The 20203-nt window shown below is 38.3% G+C and overlaps 1 protein-coding gene and 1 long non-coding RNA gene across 2 annotated transcripts in view; one reads left to right on the top strand and one right to left on the bottom strand.

The window, feature by feature from the left end:
- Ugt50B3 (UDP-glycosyltransferase family 50 member B3) overlaps nucleotides 1–20203 on the bottom strand; it is a 52723-nt gene extending 32520 nt beyond the window's left edge. The window contains exons 1-3 of the mRNA XM_041775919.2: nucleotides 20078–20203; nucleotides 19735–19817; nucleotides 19602–19659 (exon numbers count right to left, since the gene is read on the bottom strand). Coding sequence (XP_041631853.1) covers nucleotides 19602–19659; nucleotides 19735–19817; nucleotides 20078–20085 — 149 coding nt within the window. The 5' untranslated portion in view covers nucleotides 20086–20203. The remainder of the gene's footprint in view (nucleotides 1–19601; nucleotides 19660–19734; nucleotides 19818–20077) is intronic.
- Nucleotides 10980–11378, top strand: LOC138927891 (uncharacterized). The gene is made up of 3 exons (XR_011444334.1): nucleotides 10980–11043; nucleotides 11179–11203; nucleotides 11261–11378. It is a non-coding gene; the product is annotated as an uncharacterized lncRNA (long non-coding RNA).

Genomic DNA, 20203 nt, shown 5'->3' on the forward strand with positions numbered 1-20203 from the left:
AACAAGCTCCAGGTATATTGAAGTCTCCTAGAGTTATTTGTTGGTCTGTATCTGAAAGCATGTTGGAAATAGCCTGAATTGCCGAAAGGTGATTCCAATAAATAGGCTCTTCAGCAGATGGAGGAACGTAAGAACAGGTTCTATAGATGAAACTACCTGGAAATGATAGTTTAACACAGATAAAGTCAATACCTGTGAGATCGTCATTTTTGATTTGTTTGGAGATAAGGCTGGAGTCAACGGTAATTAAAACTCAACCTCCTTGCTGGGAATGAAGGTCCAATCTATAAATTGTGTACTTAGCTGGGTAATTTTCGGAGCACTGAATCTCCGGCTCTAACTAGGTTTCAGTAAACGCAATCACCTGGGAAGTATTTAGTTTTTTGGCACTGCAGTGACACCTGTGGTCGAAGTGCTTTGCGCCGGCCTTTGAGGTCTTACTCCCACAGGCCGCTTCTTCTGGAAACCCGTATCAAGTCCCTTGCTAGAGGATTTGGATGGGTAGAGAGTTTTTCCTTGTAGGACGCTTTTTGTTTTTTTATTTCGTTCTTAACTGCAGGAATGCCGAGATCCCTGTGGATGTTTTTATTGCGAATATACCATGGTGCCCCGGTGATACTTCCCAGGATTTTTGATTGGGCGCGCTGTATGATGTCTAGATTGGTGCTGCACGCGTTCCCCCAGAGCTGGGAGTTGTAGAGCAGGACCTTGTAGTCCAGACACAGGGGCGATCGGGAGTTTATGAGCCAGTGGAGGCTGCTGGCTTTTAGTTTTAGATGAATTTACTTGCATTCAATGTGTCTTCGCCATGTTAGGCGTCTGTCCAGATGGATGCCCAGGTACGTTACCACGTTGACTTCGGGGATCTGCGTGCTGTTCAGGTAGAGCGGATGCCCTCCGTCTGTTGTCTGTTGAGAGTGAACGTTATGTGCTTACACTTTTGTGCATTTATTTTGATACGCCAGTCAGATAGCAACTTCTCGACTACCTTAAGGTGGTTGGCGAGCTGGGTTGTTGCACGGACTGGGCATCTGGAATGGCTGAGGATCGCAGTGTCCTCAGCGAATGTGGATAATGTTAGCTGGTTGCTTGTGGGGATATCCGCTGTGTATAGGACAAATAAAGTAAGCCCAAGTGCGCTTCCTTGTGGAACTCTAGCTTCGATTGAATAAGTGTCGGATGTTGTTGCGTTGCACCTCTCTGCGAAGACTCTGTTGTAGAGATACGACTCAAGTAATTTGTGCGTGTATACCGGCAAAAGTGTTTTAATTTTGTGCATGAGGCCGATGAGCAAGACGCGGTAGAATGCTTGAGAAACATCTAGAAATATCGCGCTGCAATATTCTCGATGCTCGAAGGCTGTGCGAATTTCTGATGTTATTTTGTTAACTTGCTCTATATTTCCATGCTTTTCTCTGAAGCCAAATTGATGAGCTAAGATGAAGTTGTGAGCTCCCAGGTAAGGAATTATGCGCTTTAGTACGCATTTTTCAAATACCTTGGACCAGCATGATATTAAACCTATTGGTCGGTAAGATGACGGAATCGTGTGGTCTTTTGCGGGCTTCGGTATCATTATAATTATAGATTTTTTCCATTTTGTTGGGTAATGGCAGAGACTTATGATCCCATTGAAGATTTTACAGATGACCTCAATAGCACAATTCGGAAGTTCAATTATCATTTTTTGAGTTATTAAGTCATCGCCGGGAGCCTTTTTCGGCTCAGCTACCTGATGACCTTGGTGATCTCGTTCGGACGAAATGATGCTGGAGTAGATTCCGTTTCAGTTTGGATTAGAGGTAGTTCAAATTGATTTGCAGCATGGTTCGGCTGGAAAACGCCCTGGAGATGTGAGGCAAAAGTTTCGGCTCTGTCTTTGTCGCTGCGGGCCCAGCAACCAGATGACTTTCTTAGTACGGGGTGACGGTTTCAGTCGGTGAACTTAAATTTGGGTGAGCTCTCCATAAGGGATGCTTTGTGCTGGTTGGCGAGAGTTTCTCAATATATCTTAATTGTGCTTTTTCGGCATCTTGCTTCAGGGCCCGGCTTAGTTTGCGTGTGGCTTCATTTAGACGTTGCTTTGTGCTTGGCGATCTATTGGTTTGCCACGCCCGTCGCAGACGCCTCTTTTCTTGGATAAGCTGTTCAATTTGCTGGTTCGTTTTGAATTTGATTTTTTGCACATCCGTCTGTTGTGGTGATGAGATCCTGGCTGCAGTCACAAGTACCTCTTCCAAAATGGGAACTCACATACATTTTGTATTTCATCCAATTGGTTCTGTGCGACGTCAGCCTGTAGGGGCGATCCGTAGTTTCTGGGCTTTGAAGAAGGGTTATTAACAGCGGCGAGTGATCTGAAGAATGGTCCGGAAGGGCCTTGGCGTTTATTAAATTGCGTGGGATGTTTTTTGTCACCGCGAAGTCAATTAGATCAGGTATCTTTCTGGGGTCTGCTGGCCAATATGTGGGGCTACCAGGGGAAACGTAGTCCAGTTTATTTCTCACATTGATGAGAGCGTTATACAGTTGTCTTCCCTTGGGGGTCACGAGGCGGGATCCCCAATGCGTGTGCTTGGCGTTGTAATCTCCTGCAGCTATGACACGATCTCCAAGAGAGTTGTAGAAATCCATGAATTGGCCTTCAGAGATTGTAAAGCGAGGTGGGCAGTAGACAGCAGCAATGCAAAGGTTGCCGTTACCTGACTGCACTATAATGGACGTAGCTTGCAAGTAATTTGTTGCAAACCTTTGGTGAAAATCATGTTTGATGCGTTCTCTCTCTTTACCATCTGGGTGATCTGTGCGGTGGAAGGTATACCCTCTAATATAAAAGTTGTATCTGTTTGTGAGGTGCGTTTCAACAAGTAGCATGGCGTCGATTTGGATTTCATTAAGTTCAAGTTTATGCCGCTCAATATATGGGCAAGTACATCTTCCGACGCGAGGCCAGGGGCAAGCCGTGAAACAAATATTGTTTTTAGTGGTGGAACAGCGGTAAGGGTCTTTGGTTATGCAGCATTAACAACTTCAGTCGGTGCATCGGCTCTTGTCAAAAAAAATTCTGCGATGTCAATGACTGAGACAGTGTCTCAGTGGACTCCATGGATATAACTGTCGGAACAGCTGCCAATTCCATCCCGGCACATTCGGTTGCCGAATCATAACGGCTCCCGATCTCAACACCATTGGAGTTGTTGTGTGGGTCGGGAGCTGGCCGAGGGGGTGTGCCAGATCTTAGCTTGCTGGGGCTTGCGCTTCTGGTCTGGCGCATGAAGGATAACATTTCCTTCTCAACTTCACGACAGGCATGGCAAAAGTAATGTAATCCATTATTACTGGAAATTACATCATCGGTACGGTCCGTTAAGTTGTAGCATATAACGTACATATACGGGAAAGATCCGGTCAAGAAATCGAACGGATGGTCGGGGAGTCCTATTTCGCAGAACACGTGATGATTTTCCGGCTCAGTGTTAGTCGGGCATTGGAGAGGCTCCCTGGTTAATATTCTGCTAGGCTCATTGCTCGCGGTCATTGGTATTGAGATTTTATATAGAATGAGAGGCAGAACTGAAATAGTCTGAGAGAGGGAGTAATCGAGTCCTACATAACCATATGCGCCACTCAGGTGGTATTGAGCAGCGATATCCCCACCCTACCAATGATCGCTAGTGCTAGGTTTTCCTAAAGGATATTTGCATTAACATTAGAACTTACTTCAATTAATAAAGATTTTTAATCGTAATACCTCATTAACTTGTTTCATTTGGCTTTCTTTCGCTCTTGACTAAGTATGTACTTCATTTAACTATGACGAGAGAATGAGATGGTTTTTATATATACAGAAGAAACTAAACTTAACTAAGTAGGATAATACTAGTAAGTTGGCAGTATTAAGTAGGATGGCTAATCTTTTTAATAACCCCGTATTCTTTTCAGTGTAAATATATTTGTGTGCGGTTCATCAACGGTTTTATTTATGAAAGACCGTCCGAATTAGAGGACGTCTTCATACGGAGTTATTGTTTCAAACTAATTTTATTTTATTCAAATCCTAGCTTATATAGCTAACATGAGAATGTATTTTGATCTTAGTTTTAGACCCACGCATCGGACAGTTCCCGATCGTGGGATATACTCTAAGTGCGATAAGGGTGCACGCAGTCACCCCGATAGCACATATCTTAAACAAACCCAGACCGCTCGCAGGAGGTCATATTTCGGGTTGCTTGTATTTTCATAGGCCCAACTGGCGGTTGTACTTAGAGGTAGTCAAGTGCAGTGCAGAGATTTAATACCTAACATATGCATCTTTTCTATATTCGTGTTCACGTGTGAACAATTTATGTTTACATTTCAAAAGGAATATATCTGTGTTTACTTTCAATTGTTTGATCCGATCAAATAAAAATAATAAAATTAAATAATAAAGGTTATGGATGACTTATCCATTATTTCCTCGGCGAAAGATCTTTCTCCAGGTGCTGAATGGTTTGGTTAATAACAGTTAGTTGTTTATTTATTATTTATAATTTGATTCGCTTTTGTAATATATTTTAACTCATACCTAACAGCTTCATCGTGTCTTTATATAAAAAAAATTTAATAAAAGCATTTTTCCTCGCTAAGAACTACATTTTTCTAGTATAATTAATTATTTTTATTACCCTTGAGGGTATTATAATTTCAGTCAAAAGTTTGCAACGCAGTGAAGGAGACCTTTCCGACCCTATAAAGTATATATATTCTTGATCAGCATCAACAGCCAAGTCGATCTAGCCATGTCCGTCTCTCCGTTTCTACGCAAACTAGTCCCTCAGTTTTAAAGCTATCTGAATGAAACTTTGCATATAGTCTTATATACTCTCACTGCTATATATGTCGGAAAGGGCCGGATCGGACGACTATATCATATCGCTGCCATACAAATGTTCGATAAATTTTTAGAAAAAAAATTATAACTTGGCTGTTTTTAAATATTTTTCGCCATTTTATATTATTTCTAAATTTTTGTAAAAATGTTGTGAAAATCGGACGACTATATTTTATAGCTGCCATAGGAACGATCGAAAATTAATAGGAAAAAAATTATAACTTCGTTGTTTTTCAACGTATTTTCATTTACTCTGAGATATGCTGTTCGGCTGGGGGGAAACTTGCTGGTTTCGTTCCGTAGGATGAGCACGAATTATTACTAAAATGAAAATCACTCCCGCGCCGCAGTCGTAAACACCAAAGAAATCACCACCAAAATGAATAGAAGTAAGAAAGTAGGAGGCCCGGGGGCGTGGTTATTTTCAATGCTAAACGACCGTGGACGTGGTTTGCTTTATTTGGCTTCAGTATAGGAATGAATCAAGTTCCGGCCACGTAGGAATTTCGGTTTTTTGTTCGATGGATTGCTCCCATAATGAAAGCGTCAGCTTTGGAAGTTTTGTGGAGCACAAATAAACAAGGAGGCAATCCCAATTCTCGGTAGAAAGGCCGGAAATTCTCGGCGATGTTAGACAATTTTGGATTGTATTTTGCAGCTCCTTCCAGGCTGCCGAGGATTCGCATTCAATGGACGCCATGTTAAATAATTTCTTAAGCTGATTGTTTACTAACGCGCGTTTATTTTCAAAACGATCGTGAAGCGCTGACCACGCGGATTTGAAGCCATCATTGGTCAGTGGAGATTTAGAAACAATAGCGTGAGCTTCGCCGCTAGTTTTTGCGTTTAAGTGGAAAAGCTTTTCCACTGGAGTGAGGTTGGAATTGTTCACGTACATGGCCGTAAACAGATCACGAAATGTGGGCCAGCGCAGATAATCTCCGTCGAAGATTCCTGTATTGCATGGCGGAAGATCGCAGCCCCTCGAGAATGTCTCTGGTGGCGGAGCTGCTCTTGCCTGTGAATTGGAGACGGACACACGTTCAATGTCTTCGCTCAGCTTGGAAGCACATCTTTCGTACACCGCATAACAGTGTTCGTATTTATTTTGAAGTAGCGGAAGATTTCCGCTACTTCCCTCGTGAAGAGATGGAAACGGTCTCATACTCCCGTTCAACCTTTTCCCATAAGGACTGGATCTGATCTAGACGGATCTTTAATGTGAACGAATTGGGCTTGGAAGTGGATGCCGCAAAAATCTGGCTCTCAAATTGGCTGAGACGGTTGCTAGTTGCTATAAACTCAAGCATAGCAACATCTAGAGGGCCGTTGGCTCTGGATATCTCCCTCTTCTGACTTGCGTCTTGGGGAATTGACTTTTGTCCTTCTGACATATTTATATTCCTTTGGGAGTAGGCAGGAGTGACCAACTAATTAGGTGAATGAAGCTGCTGAATTGAGCAAAATTCTCAAAATAAAGGATGTTCGCAAGAATATGCTGTAGAATTCGAATGGTAGAATTATTTGCTCCCAGTACCGTCAACTAAATCGAAGGAGTAGCAATGTGAGACGGTAAAATCGAAACAAATATGGATTGCAAGAATATGCCGTAGAATTCGGATGGTAGATGGTGGAAATATTCAATCTCAGAATTGCAAGTAAATAAACTGGAAAAAATTTACTTGAGGTAGAAGCGACGAAAATCGAATATATGTGTAGAGGACTCAATATTAATTGGAGCAGATGCGACGAGAATTGAAATTTATTTGACCAAATAAATAATTGCTGAACGGAAATGCAGAGGTTTTTTTTATTATTTTCGTATTTAAAATAAATGCAAGAAGGATGTAGATCACGTAATTTTGACGATTGCGGAGTCTTCCTTCACTTCCGTAGGATAAGCACTATTAAAACACTCCCGCGCCGCAGTCGTGGAAAACCAAAGAAATATCACCGCACGTAAGAAAATCACCACCAACGAAAAGAAGTAGTAGGCCGGGGGGGCGTGGTAATTTCAATGTAAAATAGTATGGACTTGGTCCGCTTTATTCGAGTTCATAAAGGGAATTAAATGTACAAGCGGGAGTGGGAGATCAAACAACTAGGAGAGCGGGAGCGGCCGCTCAGCGATGCGACGATCGGCCAGAGCCGAAGCATCCGCTAGAAGAGCGAGAGCAAGCGGAGGAGCTTTGGACTGGAAGTCCGGAGGGAGAGGGAGAGAAAGAGAGAGCGCACTGCCTCCCGAAATTAAGCGCCTTTCTGGCGTGAACATATGCGATTTTGTTATCATTTCAGAATTTTGGTATAAATTTAATGAAAATCGGACAACTATATCATATAGCTGCCATATAAAGCGATCGGTAGATGTAGAGAAAATGTAAAGCAGGTATATACAACAGTAGCTGTCAAAAGTAAAATGTTATGAAACTCTGTTTTGTATGTGTTTTCAGCATGCCGAAGTTAGCTTCCTTTCTTGTTTTCTATAACTTTCTTGATTGTTCATATGATAAGTATATGATAGAGTTGTTCGATCTAGCCCGTTCCAAATATAGGGAACAGAAAGAAGACTATCTATCAACAAGGTTTATTAAAAAAACCGATTTTCCGTAAAATCGGCGAGATTGACTCTTCTGTATATATAAAACTAACCCATTAAAATTAAGAATCAACGCAGAGCCTAATCCACTTTAATGAACCTATTAAGGTTTCTTACCGTTCAATTCTTATAACACTAAATATAAAGATATGCGAAGATATATTTTGGCCCCAAACATCCCCCCCAATTGTTCTAGTGGCAAAAAACCCATAATTTTCTTTAAAAATTCTGGACGCTAAACGGTTTAACTAATCGATACAATGCTTCTGCCATCATGTAGTTCTCTCGATAATAAAGATTTAATTTTATTTAATATTCGATATTTCATTTTTTATTATTTTCTTTTTGTGATATAAATATAAGGACTACCTTGTCACACGAGGACAATTATAAAATAAATGAAGAAAAGTCAATTATAGAAAATCAAAAAATGGCATTTAATGGATTTATTTGGTAGTTTCCTCAAAGCTCTAGGCCTATTCTAAAAAAACGTATAACAACCAGTGTTTAAAAAACTGTGGTAAGTTTCATTTCGCATGATTTTGATTCTGCTTCTGCTTCTGAACAAATCAGAAGTCGCAGTCAAAGCATAGTCAAAAATCAAACAGCGACCAAAATCAAAAATCAGCAGCAGTCGCCGCTTTTCGTTTTCTTGCTTTCGGCTTTGCTGTTGCTTTCGTCGTAGACGTAAGTCGATGCTGTGGCATGCGTCGACTTTCGGAAGTCGTCGGCAGCTACAGCCGCATAAGTCGGTGCATTCGACTTTTAGCTACTTTTGATTTTGGTAGCTGTTGCTTTCGATCAGCAGCGTAAGTCAAAATTAGCAGGAATATGCAGATCGTGGAAGTCGCCCAAAACTGCCGTTGTTTTCGATCGTCGCGACTTTTCATTTATGACCTATGAGTTTGATTAATTTTTTGGCAATTAATTATTTCGTACTTCTTGTACCTTTTTGTTCATGTTTTTTATTTTATTTTTTAATTTTTACGAAAAATAACACAATAAATCAAAAATGCTTTTTGGATGTGGCCATTGACACCTTGCCACTGTTTGAAAATTAAAAATTAATAAGTTTATTAACACTCAAACTGTTTTTATGTTTTTATTTTAATTAATTTTGTTTTTATTGATATTGAATTACTCGCATTTTTGATTTATTGTGTTATTTTTCGTAAAAATTAAGAAATAAAATAAAAAACATGAACAAAAAGGTACAAGAAGTACGAAATAATTAATTGCCAAAAAATTAATCAAACTCATATGTAGGTCATAAATGAAAAGTCGCGACGATCGAAAACAACGGCAGTTTCGGGCGACTTCCACGATCTGCATATTCTTGCTAATTTTGACTTATCTGATCGAAAGCAACAGCTACCAAAATCAAAAGTAGCTAAAAGTCGAATGCACCGACTTATGCGGCTGTAGCTGCCGACGACTTCCGAAAGTCGACGCATGCCACAGCATCGACTTACGTCTACGACGAAAGCAACAGCAAAGCCGAAAGCAAGAAAACGAAAAGTGGCGACTGCTGCTGATTTTTGATTTTGGTCGCTGTTTGATTTTTGACTATGCTTTGACTGCGACTTCTGATTTGTTCAGAAGCAGAAGCAGAATGATTTTTTTCATTTTATGATATCGCTCGCAGTTGAAGTAGTGAAAAGCAAAAATATTGCGACTTATGCTAATTCGACTGCAGTTTTTTAAACACTGATAACAACCCAATGCACACTGGTCCCAAAGTCCAAAATTTGTGCAGTAATTAGAAAAATGGAGATATACGCTTGAAACTTGGTACAGTTAATGGTTGTTGGACATAAAAAGCCTCTGCAAAAATTTTTTGCGATCGGGCCACGCCTTCCTTACCTCCCCTTATAAACAACAAAATTACTCATACGTCCGTTTGTCAATTGATATTGCTTTCAGTTTTACATGGCTTAGATTTTAGTTTCTTATCAGAAAATAAATATTTTAAATGAAAAAATAACTAAAATAGAAAATGAGGAAAGTTTTCGGCTAATTTTATTTATTTTTTTTTATCACATATATTTATTAAATTAATCATTTTCTACATCTAAATCAAAAGAATAGTCATTAGTAAATTCAGTTGTGTCCAAGTCATCTCCATCATCAAATCATCAAATGTATCTGGTATACAATCTTCAAAATATTGTTTGTACAAACTTTGGCCAGTTGAACCGTCAAATCCATAACTGGCAATTAATTTCATATTACAAATATTTGGATAAACGTCAAATATGTCTTTTTGTAATTGTAATATACGTTCGACAGTGTGATTAAGCATGTTTTGTAGTGAAACAGAAGCGACAGACTCCGTAATATTTATTCCTTTAGGCCTGCACTTATCTTTTGCAGCGATAATTTTTTTGTAGCTCGGATAAATGTCGCAATTCCTGCATTTACTTTGCAGCCTTATGCTCATATACTGTTTTTTTGTAAAGCCGTTTTCAATTAAAAATCTAAGGCTTCTTCTGGAGTGAAAGGTACAGGCTCTGCTTTGGAAGATACTTCCTCAACGGTCAATCGCGCCTTTTTTGCAGCCAAGTTTGCTGCATGAGCAAGAAGATTAACGTCGTTATTATTTTTAGATGAAAGATCGGCAGCTAATCTTTGCTTTAAACGGCAACTTCCTGCATCATAGTTTAGTCGTGGGCGTCCTGCATTTTTGGGGGCCTCTTCCATAAAATCAGATGGTAATAATTTGATTTTGAAACGTGATGCGAGCCAATTTTCATGCTTCTTCTTAAGTCTTGAAACATCCCGGTTACAATTGTTTAACCGTGTTTTTAATGCAGCAACAAAGTTTCCTATTTTCTTGTCTATTGAGTTCTTTATATGTTCCTTTAATGTTTTAATAATATGCTGCAGCACAAAATCATAAATACTTTTATTTTCACGACCATTTGCCAGCCAAACCTCTACCATTTCAGCATAGCTCAAATCGATGTTGTCTGTCAAAAAACAATATTTCATGGAATCGGGCAAAAACGGGCAAAAAAAAATTAGTGTAATCAAAAAATATATATGTTAAAGATAACATCTGTATCAATAGTTTCTTAAATACGATTAAATACTATATACCTTTATTCCACGGAACACGGCAAAAGTTAGGTTAGAATTGTTAAAACACATAACCCCTGCAGTACCACATTTCATCAATAGGCCTTTTCATCAACAATTCATCAACGCGCCGACTGCGACGTCGACAGAATCGACGCTCTGCCGACTGCTACTTGAACCCGAACTCCCTTCGGAGACCCGAACTCCCTTCGAGTCCGATTTGTCGGTGCATGCAAAAAAAAACAAAAACAATTTGCATGGGCTTCGTTTTTTGAAGTCCGAAACAAAGTAGAAGACGCAATTAAAATAGATTCTCGAAGGTTCGACTCCATATTTTCGGAGCAGCGGTTTTCGGTTTCGTCTTGCTTCTTCTTATTCCCTTTGCATTACAAGTTGAAGTGTTCTCCACTGCAGAAGTGTCGTGTGTTAAAAATATTAAGAAATCAAATAATTCAATAATTACGTTCCGGGCCATATTGGAATATAAAAAAAGGTGAGTAAAAAGATTGTTCGTAATTAAATAGAAGCCTATAAATGTACATACATATATTATTTTATTTATTATATGTACATATATAATATATTAATATATTATATTTATATATGTATGTATGTATTTTCTTTTCAGACTGCAGTAATGGCCAATATATTGGGTAATTTTATTTAATTAAATTATATTTTTCCTTGATTAATTATAATTTTTTCTGTAGATGCAATTTCCCAAGTGACTAAAACTGAGCCTCCAGATACTGCGCAATAAATTTGGTCTTCATGAATAGAAAGCGGAACACCAAGGATCAAAAAGACCTTAAGGCCTTTTAATATATGTATGGATGTTTAATCTTAGTTTTTTATATTTGTGTTTTAGTTTGGGTATAGAATTAGTAAAAATAAATAATATTCATAAAAATTTAAGAGTTTTATTTTTATATATGAAAAAAAAAAATCATCAACAATTCATCGATGAATTGATGATGAAATGTTGATTAAAGGCTGATGAAATGTTGATGAATTGTTGATGATTCATCGATGTATTGTTGATGATTCATCAACAATTCATCAACAATTCATCAACAATTCATCGATGAATCATCAACAATTCATCAACATCAGCCTTTCATCAGCCTTTCATCAGTAATTCATCAACAATTCATCGATGAAATGATGATTAATTGTTGATGAATTGTTGTTGATGAATGCCTATGGCATGCCCATGTTAAATTCATCAGTAATTTGTATGGCCATTCATCGATGAATCATCAACAACACCCCTTCGGCTATTGATGAAACGTTGATGAATTGTTGATGAATGGTACTGCAGGGACATCACAAAAACACATATTAATAAATAAATTACACATATAACAAATATTGCAATATTACATAATATTTCACATACCTGCACAATTATCATCCATTTTGAATTATTGCAATCGAGATATTAGATTTTACACAATTTGTTTTCAAACTTTGCATTAATTTCACGAGAAAGCAATGCCAAAGTTTGCGGTAAACTATTAGCTGATTTCCAGGGCTGCCAGCGATCGCAGGGATGCAATTTCAATTGAAACTCTATTATTTTCAATTGCCCTGAATATTACTCTATCGCAATAAAATATTGTTTTTGCCCAACTCTTAAAAAAAAAATTGGATTCTTGCACAAATTTTGGACTTCGGGACCAGTGTGCAATGTCAAAATAATATTTCATTACGAAATTCTTCAACTCCTTGTACATTGCTGGTGATAATTTTTTTCTTTTTAAAACTTAAGAATAATATTATAAATTTAAATTAAGCCTAACAATAAAATAAAATTTAAGTAAATCAAAATCCCTGTCGCTGGGTGATGGGAAAATGAAAGGGGGAAACATAATCAACTATGTATACATATGTATGTATTCTTACCATTCAAAATGGGGATTCATTTTAGTTTCAATAAAAAACTGAAAGTGTAAATAAAGTAAGCCTCAATAACACAAAATTAAACAATTAATACTGTAGAACTTCTACACTTCACTTCTACTTTTTCGTTTCGCAAGCGGTTATAACTCCGATGCAACGGGAGCAGGTCATGTCAGTTGCAACGCTACTGCCGAAAAAACGACGCAGGAGAAGTTAAGCCGCTCACGTGCCATAGTCGATACAGACTCGGACCTTGAAAGCGTGCAGCTCTCCAAAACAAAAAAACCGCAAAAGTCATTGAGGTGACCAAACGACATTTGATCGTGGCACTCATTAACAGAAGCGATGAAGCCGGCAAAATGACCGAGGCGCGGTAGAAGATGGTGCAGGTGCGTCTCGTTGAGTCATTGTTTGCACGGATTAGATCCCGAAGCTCCCATGCCCACCTTTTATGGTGCTGGGTGGTTAAATGTGGTCAAAATCCTGAACATCCATTCCTAATGCGAAGGTACTTTTCGCCATCGCAATCCAAGGGGAACGGGCCCTAAAGCTACTGCAGTGTCAGAGTCCGGATATCCTAACCGCGGACTGGCAGTCTCTGCATTGGGACAGGGAACTTTGGTATCAGAATGGAGAGTCCTTGAGAGAAAATCATTCCCAGATTATAAGTACATATCGTTCGAATACGTATTTAATTATTTATTTATTTCGCCAACTGTAAACCTTAACTAAAGCTTAACTAACATAACTAACTAATATTAATTGTGGATAAATAAAGAAGAAATGCATTCTTAATTAAGGCCCTTGGTGAGCAAAGGTCCAATCGCATGTTTGGTGGAAGATTGTTGTAAAAATATAAGGCTCTATAAATGGGCTCATTAACGCATAATTGGTTCGACAAATGGCTCAAACGTTCTTAAGTGCCTACCAGGAACTGGAAAATGTATACAACTAAGCAATGCAGGACAATCGATTTTGCACGAAATAATGTGGAAAATGACATGTAGACTAGCAAAACAAAAAATTTTTCTGAACGAAGCATACTCAAGCTTAGACCTTACAAAAGAAAAAAAATAAGCTGAGCTTGGTGTACGGGTCGCTGAATTGAGCCGCATTACGCTTTATGAACCCATACATAGCATACGCTTTCGGAACCATATAGTTTATATGGTCAATGAAAAGGAATTTAGCGTCAAACATAACTCCCAAGTCAAGTGCTTCAGTTTTGCAGGCAAGGAGGCAGAAATCGATCGAGTAGGAAAAAAGCGAATTGTTGAGCATTTTGCTGTACGTGACAGTGAAGCATTTGGACAGATTTAAGGCCAGCTTTTTCCGAGAGCACCAATATCCAACTCTAGCCAAATCATCCTTAAGCATATTACAATCCGGGACCGAATTTACCGACATGAAAGTTTTTAGGTCATCGGCAAAAATTCTGAGTTCTTAAAGCATTGGCCAATGTCATTTATATATAAAATAAAAAGAAAAGGTCCTAAGGCAGTCCCCTGAGGAAGGCCAGACGCCGCTATATACGGACTCGAAGAATGATCATTGCACACCACTCTATACCGGCCATCTATATAAGATCTTATCCAATTCAGCATTGATGAATGGAAGACTATTTTTTTCTAGCTTAGCCAACAATGCACTATGGCAGACCTTATCAAATGCTTTGGCAAAGTCAGCGTATACCACATCCACATGCTTTTGTCTCGAAAAGGCATTAATGCAAAAATGGGTAAAAACAGCTAAGTTTGTGGTAGTCGACCGTCCTGGCATAAAACCGTGCTGGTTAGGGCTGATGATGCTACCAGTGAGAAAGGCGAGCTTAGCTACAATTCGCTCAAAAATCTTTTATATATTGCTAAGCTTTGCAATTGGCCTGTAGTTGGATATTATATTTTTACCGCCGGAAAATGGGAGTAACTGTTGCCAGATTCCATCTCTGATTAAAAACACCGCTGGAGAGGGATTTGTTGAAGATTATTATAAGTGGCTCTGAACGAACACCAATACAACTTTTTAATATAAAAGGTGAGAGCCCATCGCAATCGAATTTTTCATAGTCATTAAGGCTCTCCGCAGCGAGTTGGCAGTCGGACTCAGTGACATATAAGCTCCCAATAGCAATAGAACGAAGCGTGAAATCATCATTCCATGAAGATAGTGCTTCGAAGTTTAACGCAAAGTATTTGGCAAACAGATTTGCCACTACGATATCAGAGGATGCTGACGACTTATGTATATAATGACATGTGGGAGGGGATATATGATGTTGTTTTCTTCGAGTTAATAAAATGTCAGAAAAATTTCAGATTGTTAATTAATTTCATTTCCACATCTACTATGTATTGGTTATATTATATAAGACCTTATTTAAGAATTCGAATTCGTATCTCTTATAGAATTTATTTCCGATATTCTTGTATTTTTTAAGCAAAGCAGACGGTGAAAACAACAACTCCAGCCAAAGAGACATAACTTAAAATAGCCTTGGGCTCCGTAGTCGCAACAAACTTGCCGGCATGTAGATATGTGATGATTGGCAAGACTTGGAGAGTATCCGAAACAGGTGAAACTCCAACGACTGTTTTTTTATACTCTTGCAGGGTATTATAATTTCAGTCAGAAGTTTGCAACGCAGTGAAAGAGACGTTTCCGACCCTATAAAGTATATATACTCTTGATCAGCATCAACTGCCTAGTCGATCTAGCCATGGCCGTCTGTCCGTCCGTCTGTCCGTCTGTCCGTCCATCTGTCTGTTTCTACGCAAACTAGTCCCTCAGTTTTGAAGCTATCTGAATGAAACTTTGCATATAGTCTTCTATATACTCTCACTGCTATATATGTCGGAACAGGCCGGATCGGAAGACTATATCATATAGCTGCCATACAAATGTTCGTTATAACTTGGCTGTTTTTCAACATTTTTGCATCATTTTTAAGATACGGCCAAAATATATTATTTCAGATTTTTGGTTTTAATTTTATGAAAATCGGACCACTATATCTTATAGCTGCCATAGGAACGATCGGGAAATTAATTGAAAAATATTATAACTTCGTTGCTTTTCAACGTATTTTCATCTACTCTGAAATATGAGCTTCTGTTATTATTTTAGAATTTTGGTATAAATATTATGAAAATCGGACAATTATATCATATAGCTGCAATAGACACGATCGGTAAATGTAGAGAAAATGTAATGCTGGGAATGTAAAACTGTAACTGTTAAACTGTATACATAATAAGTATAGGTAAAATATAATGAAACTCTGTTTTGTGTGTGTCTTCAGCATTAGAATTTATAATATAAATATCAAAACCAATCTGCAAGGGTATACAAACTTCGGCGTGCCGAAGTTAGCTTCCTTTCTTGTTTGTTATTGTTATTATTCTTCCTCTTCCTATGAAGAACTTTTACAAACTCGTCTCTCTCAGCATTCGGGGGTCGTAGACCTTGGCACTGGACCGACGATAAAAAAGCAGCGGCAGCATACGATTGAGACACTACCGTTGCATTAGCGGCTTGCCCTTGGCGAGGCCTACCGGGGACGTTGTTGGTATGTTGGATTGAGTCCAAGCTTCAGAGAATTTAAAATTTAGATGCTGGTACCAACACTCTAGATTTTTATACCCTTGCAGGGTATTATAATTTCAGTCAGAAGTTTGCAACGCAGTGAAGGAGACGTTTCCGACCCTATAAAGTATATATATTCTTGATCAGCATCAACAGCCGAGTCGATCTAGCCATGTCCGTCTGTCCGTCTGTCCGTCTGTCTGTCTGTCCGTCTGTCCGTCTGTCTGTCTGTCCGTCTGTCCGTCTGTCTGTTTCTACGCAAACTAGTCCCTCAGTTTTAAAGCTATCTTAATGAAACTTTGCATATAGTCTTCTATATGCTCTCACTGCTATATATGACGGAACGGGCCGGATCGGACGACTATATCATATAGCTGCCATACAAATGTTCGATATATTTTTCGAAAAAAATTTATAACTTTTCTGTTTTTCAACATTTTTGCACCATTTTTAAGATATGGCCATTTTATATTATTTCTGAATTTTGGTAAAAAATTTATGAAAATCGGACGACTATATGATATAGCTGCCATAGGAACGATCAGGAAATTAATAGGAAAAAAATTATAGCTTCGTTGTTTTTCAACCTATTTTTTTCTACTCTGAGATATAAGCTTTTTTTATTATTCTAGAATTTTGGTATAAATTTCATAAAAATCGGGCAACTATATCATATAGCTGCCATAGAAGCGATCGGTAAATGCATAAAATATGTAAAGCTGGGAATGTAAAACTGTAACTGTCAAAAATTTTTCAAAAATTTTTTAGTGCGAGTCATTAGCTACAACATAGCCATCGCACTGCCACAGTATATTTAGTAAGAGTTAGATTGCATCAGCAGGCAAATCAACGCAGGCAGTATGAAATACCCGAGGGCAAAGAGAAGCGCAGCGAACAGCCTCTTTGTAGCGAAGCTGGGATGCCGAAACTTCTAAATTACACTTGGCGCACAACATAGCGATAGCGATCATATCTCGTTCGAACGCTTGAAAGCTAGTCTACGACTATTCGAAAACTATCCAAAACAATCAGTCTTCAGGAACCCCCGGAATACTAACTGGGGAAAGTTTAAGGAGACCATCGTGACAAGGCTCGCGATCTTTCCTGGCATAGTAAAATCCGTGGAAGACAGAAAATTCCCTAGAGACCCTCTCCAAAGAACTGCGAAATGGTTTCCACGCACCAGGCCACCCAGGTGAAATAAGGACATTACACTTCGATGCAACGCACTTAAAAATATTCTTCAAAACAGCCAAGCAGGCGAAAGATGATACCATCAATGAGGAATACAAAGTCCCACTAAGGTACTACAAGAAAGGAAATATGCAAGGCGCAGAGAAACTCGTGGAGAAACTTTTGCTCCAATATAGAGAATACCCCTGAAACGGATAGACTCCGAAAGCTGCTATCGAAGCAGCCAATAATGCAGAGTCAGCTTAAACGCGACGACGGTCAGTGGACTGAGCGCAGCGAAGAGGCCTTAACGGCTTTAATGCAAGCTCATTTCCCAGGATACACTGAGGTATCCCATGCCAATAAGCACCAGGACCTAGCAACTGCAGAAGGGGATCTCCCAAAAGATCTAATATCCTCTAGTAGAATCCACTGGGCTATAAAGTTCTTCAAGGGGATAAAAGCACCGGGACTAGATGGATGCATTGGAAGACCTCTCGGATTGTCTTCGTGCCCAAAGCAGGAAAGTACAGCCAAGGATTGCAGACCAATCCTTATTTCTACTTAAAATGCTGGTAAAGCTGGACTTATACATCAGGAACGATGTAGGGAGACTACTGTCGACCAACCAGCACGCCTACACGAAGGGAAAATCAGTGGAGACGGCACTACATTTGTTAGTAGCCACTATTAAGAGAGCCCTACATAAGAAGGAATATGCTCTCGGAGTGTTTGTGGACATATGCTGGGCAATTAACAACGTAACCGTAATAATGGAGCGCCTAGGAGCGACCAACACTCCGCCATCAGCATCTGAATGAGAAACCTTTTAAGATGTAGGCGAGTACAATTCGATTGGAGCATCGCCTCCATTGTGATAGGAGCGCACAGAGGAACGCCACATGGGAGTCTTCCCATCGACCCTCAGCTCAATTATGGTATTAACACGGACAAGACGGACCTCATTCTCTTCACCAAGAGATACAAGGTGGATCCCCCCCACCCCAAAATCGACTAAATTAGGCTGATCCAGAAAACACAGGTCAAATACCTTGGCATTGTTCTAGACAGCAAGCTGTCATGGAAACTCAACATACTGGAAAAAAGCCACATAAACCTATACGCATCCAAGAAGATGCTTATCAGCATGGGCCTCTCACCCGCTCTTATTATGGGGTTTACTTACTTCTACATATTATTGTTACGGTTTTAAAGTTACAGTTTTACATTCGCACTTTTCTCTATATCTACCGTCCGATCTGGCCCGTTCCGACATGTATAGTAGTGCGAGTATACAGAAGACTATGTGCAAAGTTTCATTTAGGTAGCTTTACAACTGAGGGATTAGTTTGCGTAGAAATATGGAAAAACGTGGAAAAACACGCACAAAAAATGTATAAACATAAACAAGAAGCCTAATGAAGACTGAAATTAAATTTTATTAAATTCTGTTTTCTCACCAAAATCAATTAATATTACAAAAAAGGTATTCTGCGTTCTTTTAATAATACCTTTAAAAATAAAATGGTAAAAAAAAAGTATATTAAAACAAGAACTTCGGCACGTCGAAGTTTGTATACCCTTGCAGATCGCAATTGGATCATTAAGAATCCAGCCATTCTGGTTAAATAATTAAAATGAAAATATATACAATTTGTATATTTATACATAGCATAAATAAAATGCTGAGAACACACACAAAACAGAATTTCATAACATTTTACCTATACTTATTATGTTTACAGTTTGACAGTTACAGTTTTATATTCAAAGGATCAAAGGGAGAGGAAGTAAGGAAGCTAATTTCTGCGCTGCGAAGTTATTAAACCCATGCAGTTTGTAATTAGGTAGTAATGAATCAATTCATGTTGGCCAAATAAAAAAAAGAAACAAGATTATTTATTAAATGTTTTATAATGTATTCCATAAAAACATGTATAATATTAATATTATCAAAATATATGTTTAAAAACAACGGAGGTATGGCAACTTTAATTAAATGTACCTATTTATTTTATATTTGCATTCTAATTTTCCTGTACACTTAGCGATCGTTCCTATAATATATAATATTTTCATCCGATATGCATACAATTTAAATCGACATTCTGAATATATGATTTCCGATCCGGTCTGTTTTTATTGATGTAAGTACTAATGAAAATAGAAAAAAGACTATGTGCAAATGTTCATTAAAATATCAATAAAACGGAGAGCCTAGTTGTTATCCAGTCATATCTAGATCTATACATTTACATACGAATGCGATATCATATATAGCTTCTCTCAGTACCTTTTTTTTTCATTTTATTTTAGTAAGTATTTTTTTAACTTTTATATACTCTACTAGTTTAATCACAATCACAATGCTTGGTAAATCATGCTTATACATACCTGGCTATAAGTCCCTTAGCCAGCTCCCAAAAAGGTATTTTGTGAGACTTTGTACCACCTACAAAAAGGAAAAAATTGTCATGTTTTTAAATAATATCAAGTAATTTTAGGAATGTTTTTTAGTTATAGTTACCCTGTGTTGCCATTAGGACGTCTGCAGAGAGTGTACTGCAGGTGCAGATCATCAAAAGCATAGCGCCTATTCGAAGCATTTTTCTGTAAGTGGCATTTATAATATGTAAGTGAATTTTATATTTTGTATCCGTACATGGATTTAAAGCCGTTTGACAAGACGTCGGACCAGTATTTCGCAGACTGCGAGCAATTCGCTTGGATTTTTAAATTTTATACCTATATGACCAGTTTCATGCGCATGCTACTTAAGTCACTTAATGGAGCGTTTACTACACGACTCGAAATTTTAATGTACTTATAATTGATGTGTTTATGTTAAGAGGAATTTTTTAAATACGCACAATGTCATTAAGAAGCAATTCTACGGAAGTTAACTCCTCGTGGTATAATTTCATAAAAGGTTAATTTGTATGTGGCTTCTGAATATAATATATCAAATAAATTCTGAAAGAGAAACTCTTCTGAGC

This window comes from Drosophila kikkawai, chromosome 2L (assembly GCF_030179895.1).
Source record: "Drosophila kikkawai strain 14028-0561.14 chromosome 2L, DkikHiC1v2, whole genome shotgun sequence".
Lineage (NCBI taxonomy): Eukaryota > Metazoa > Arthropoda > Insecta > Diptera > Drosophilidae > Drosophila > Drosophila kikkawai.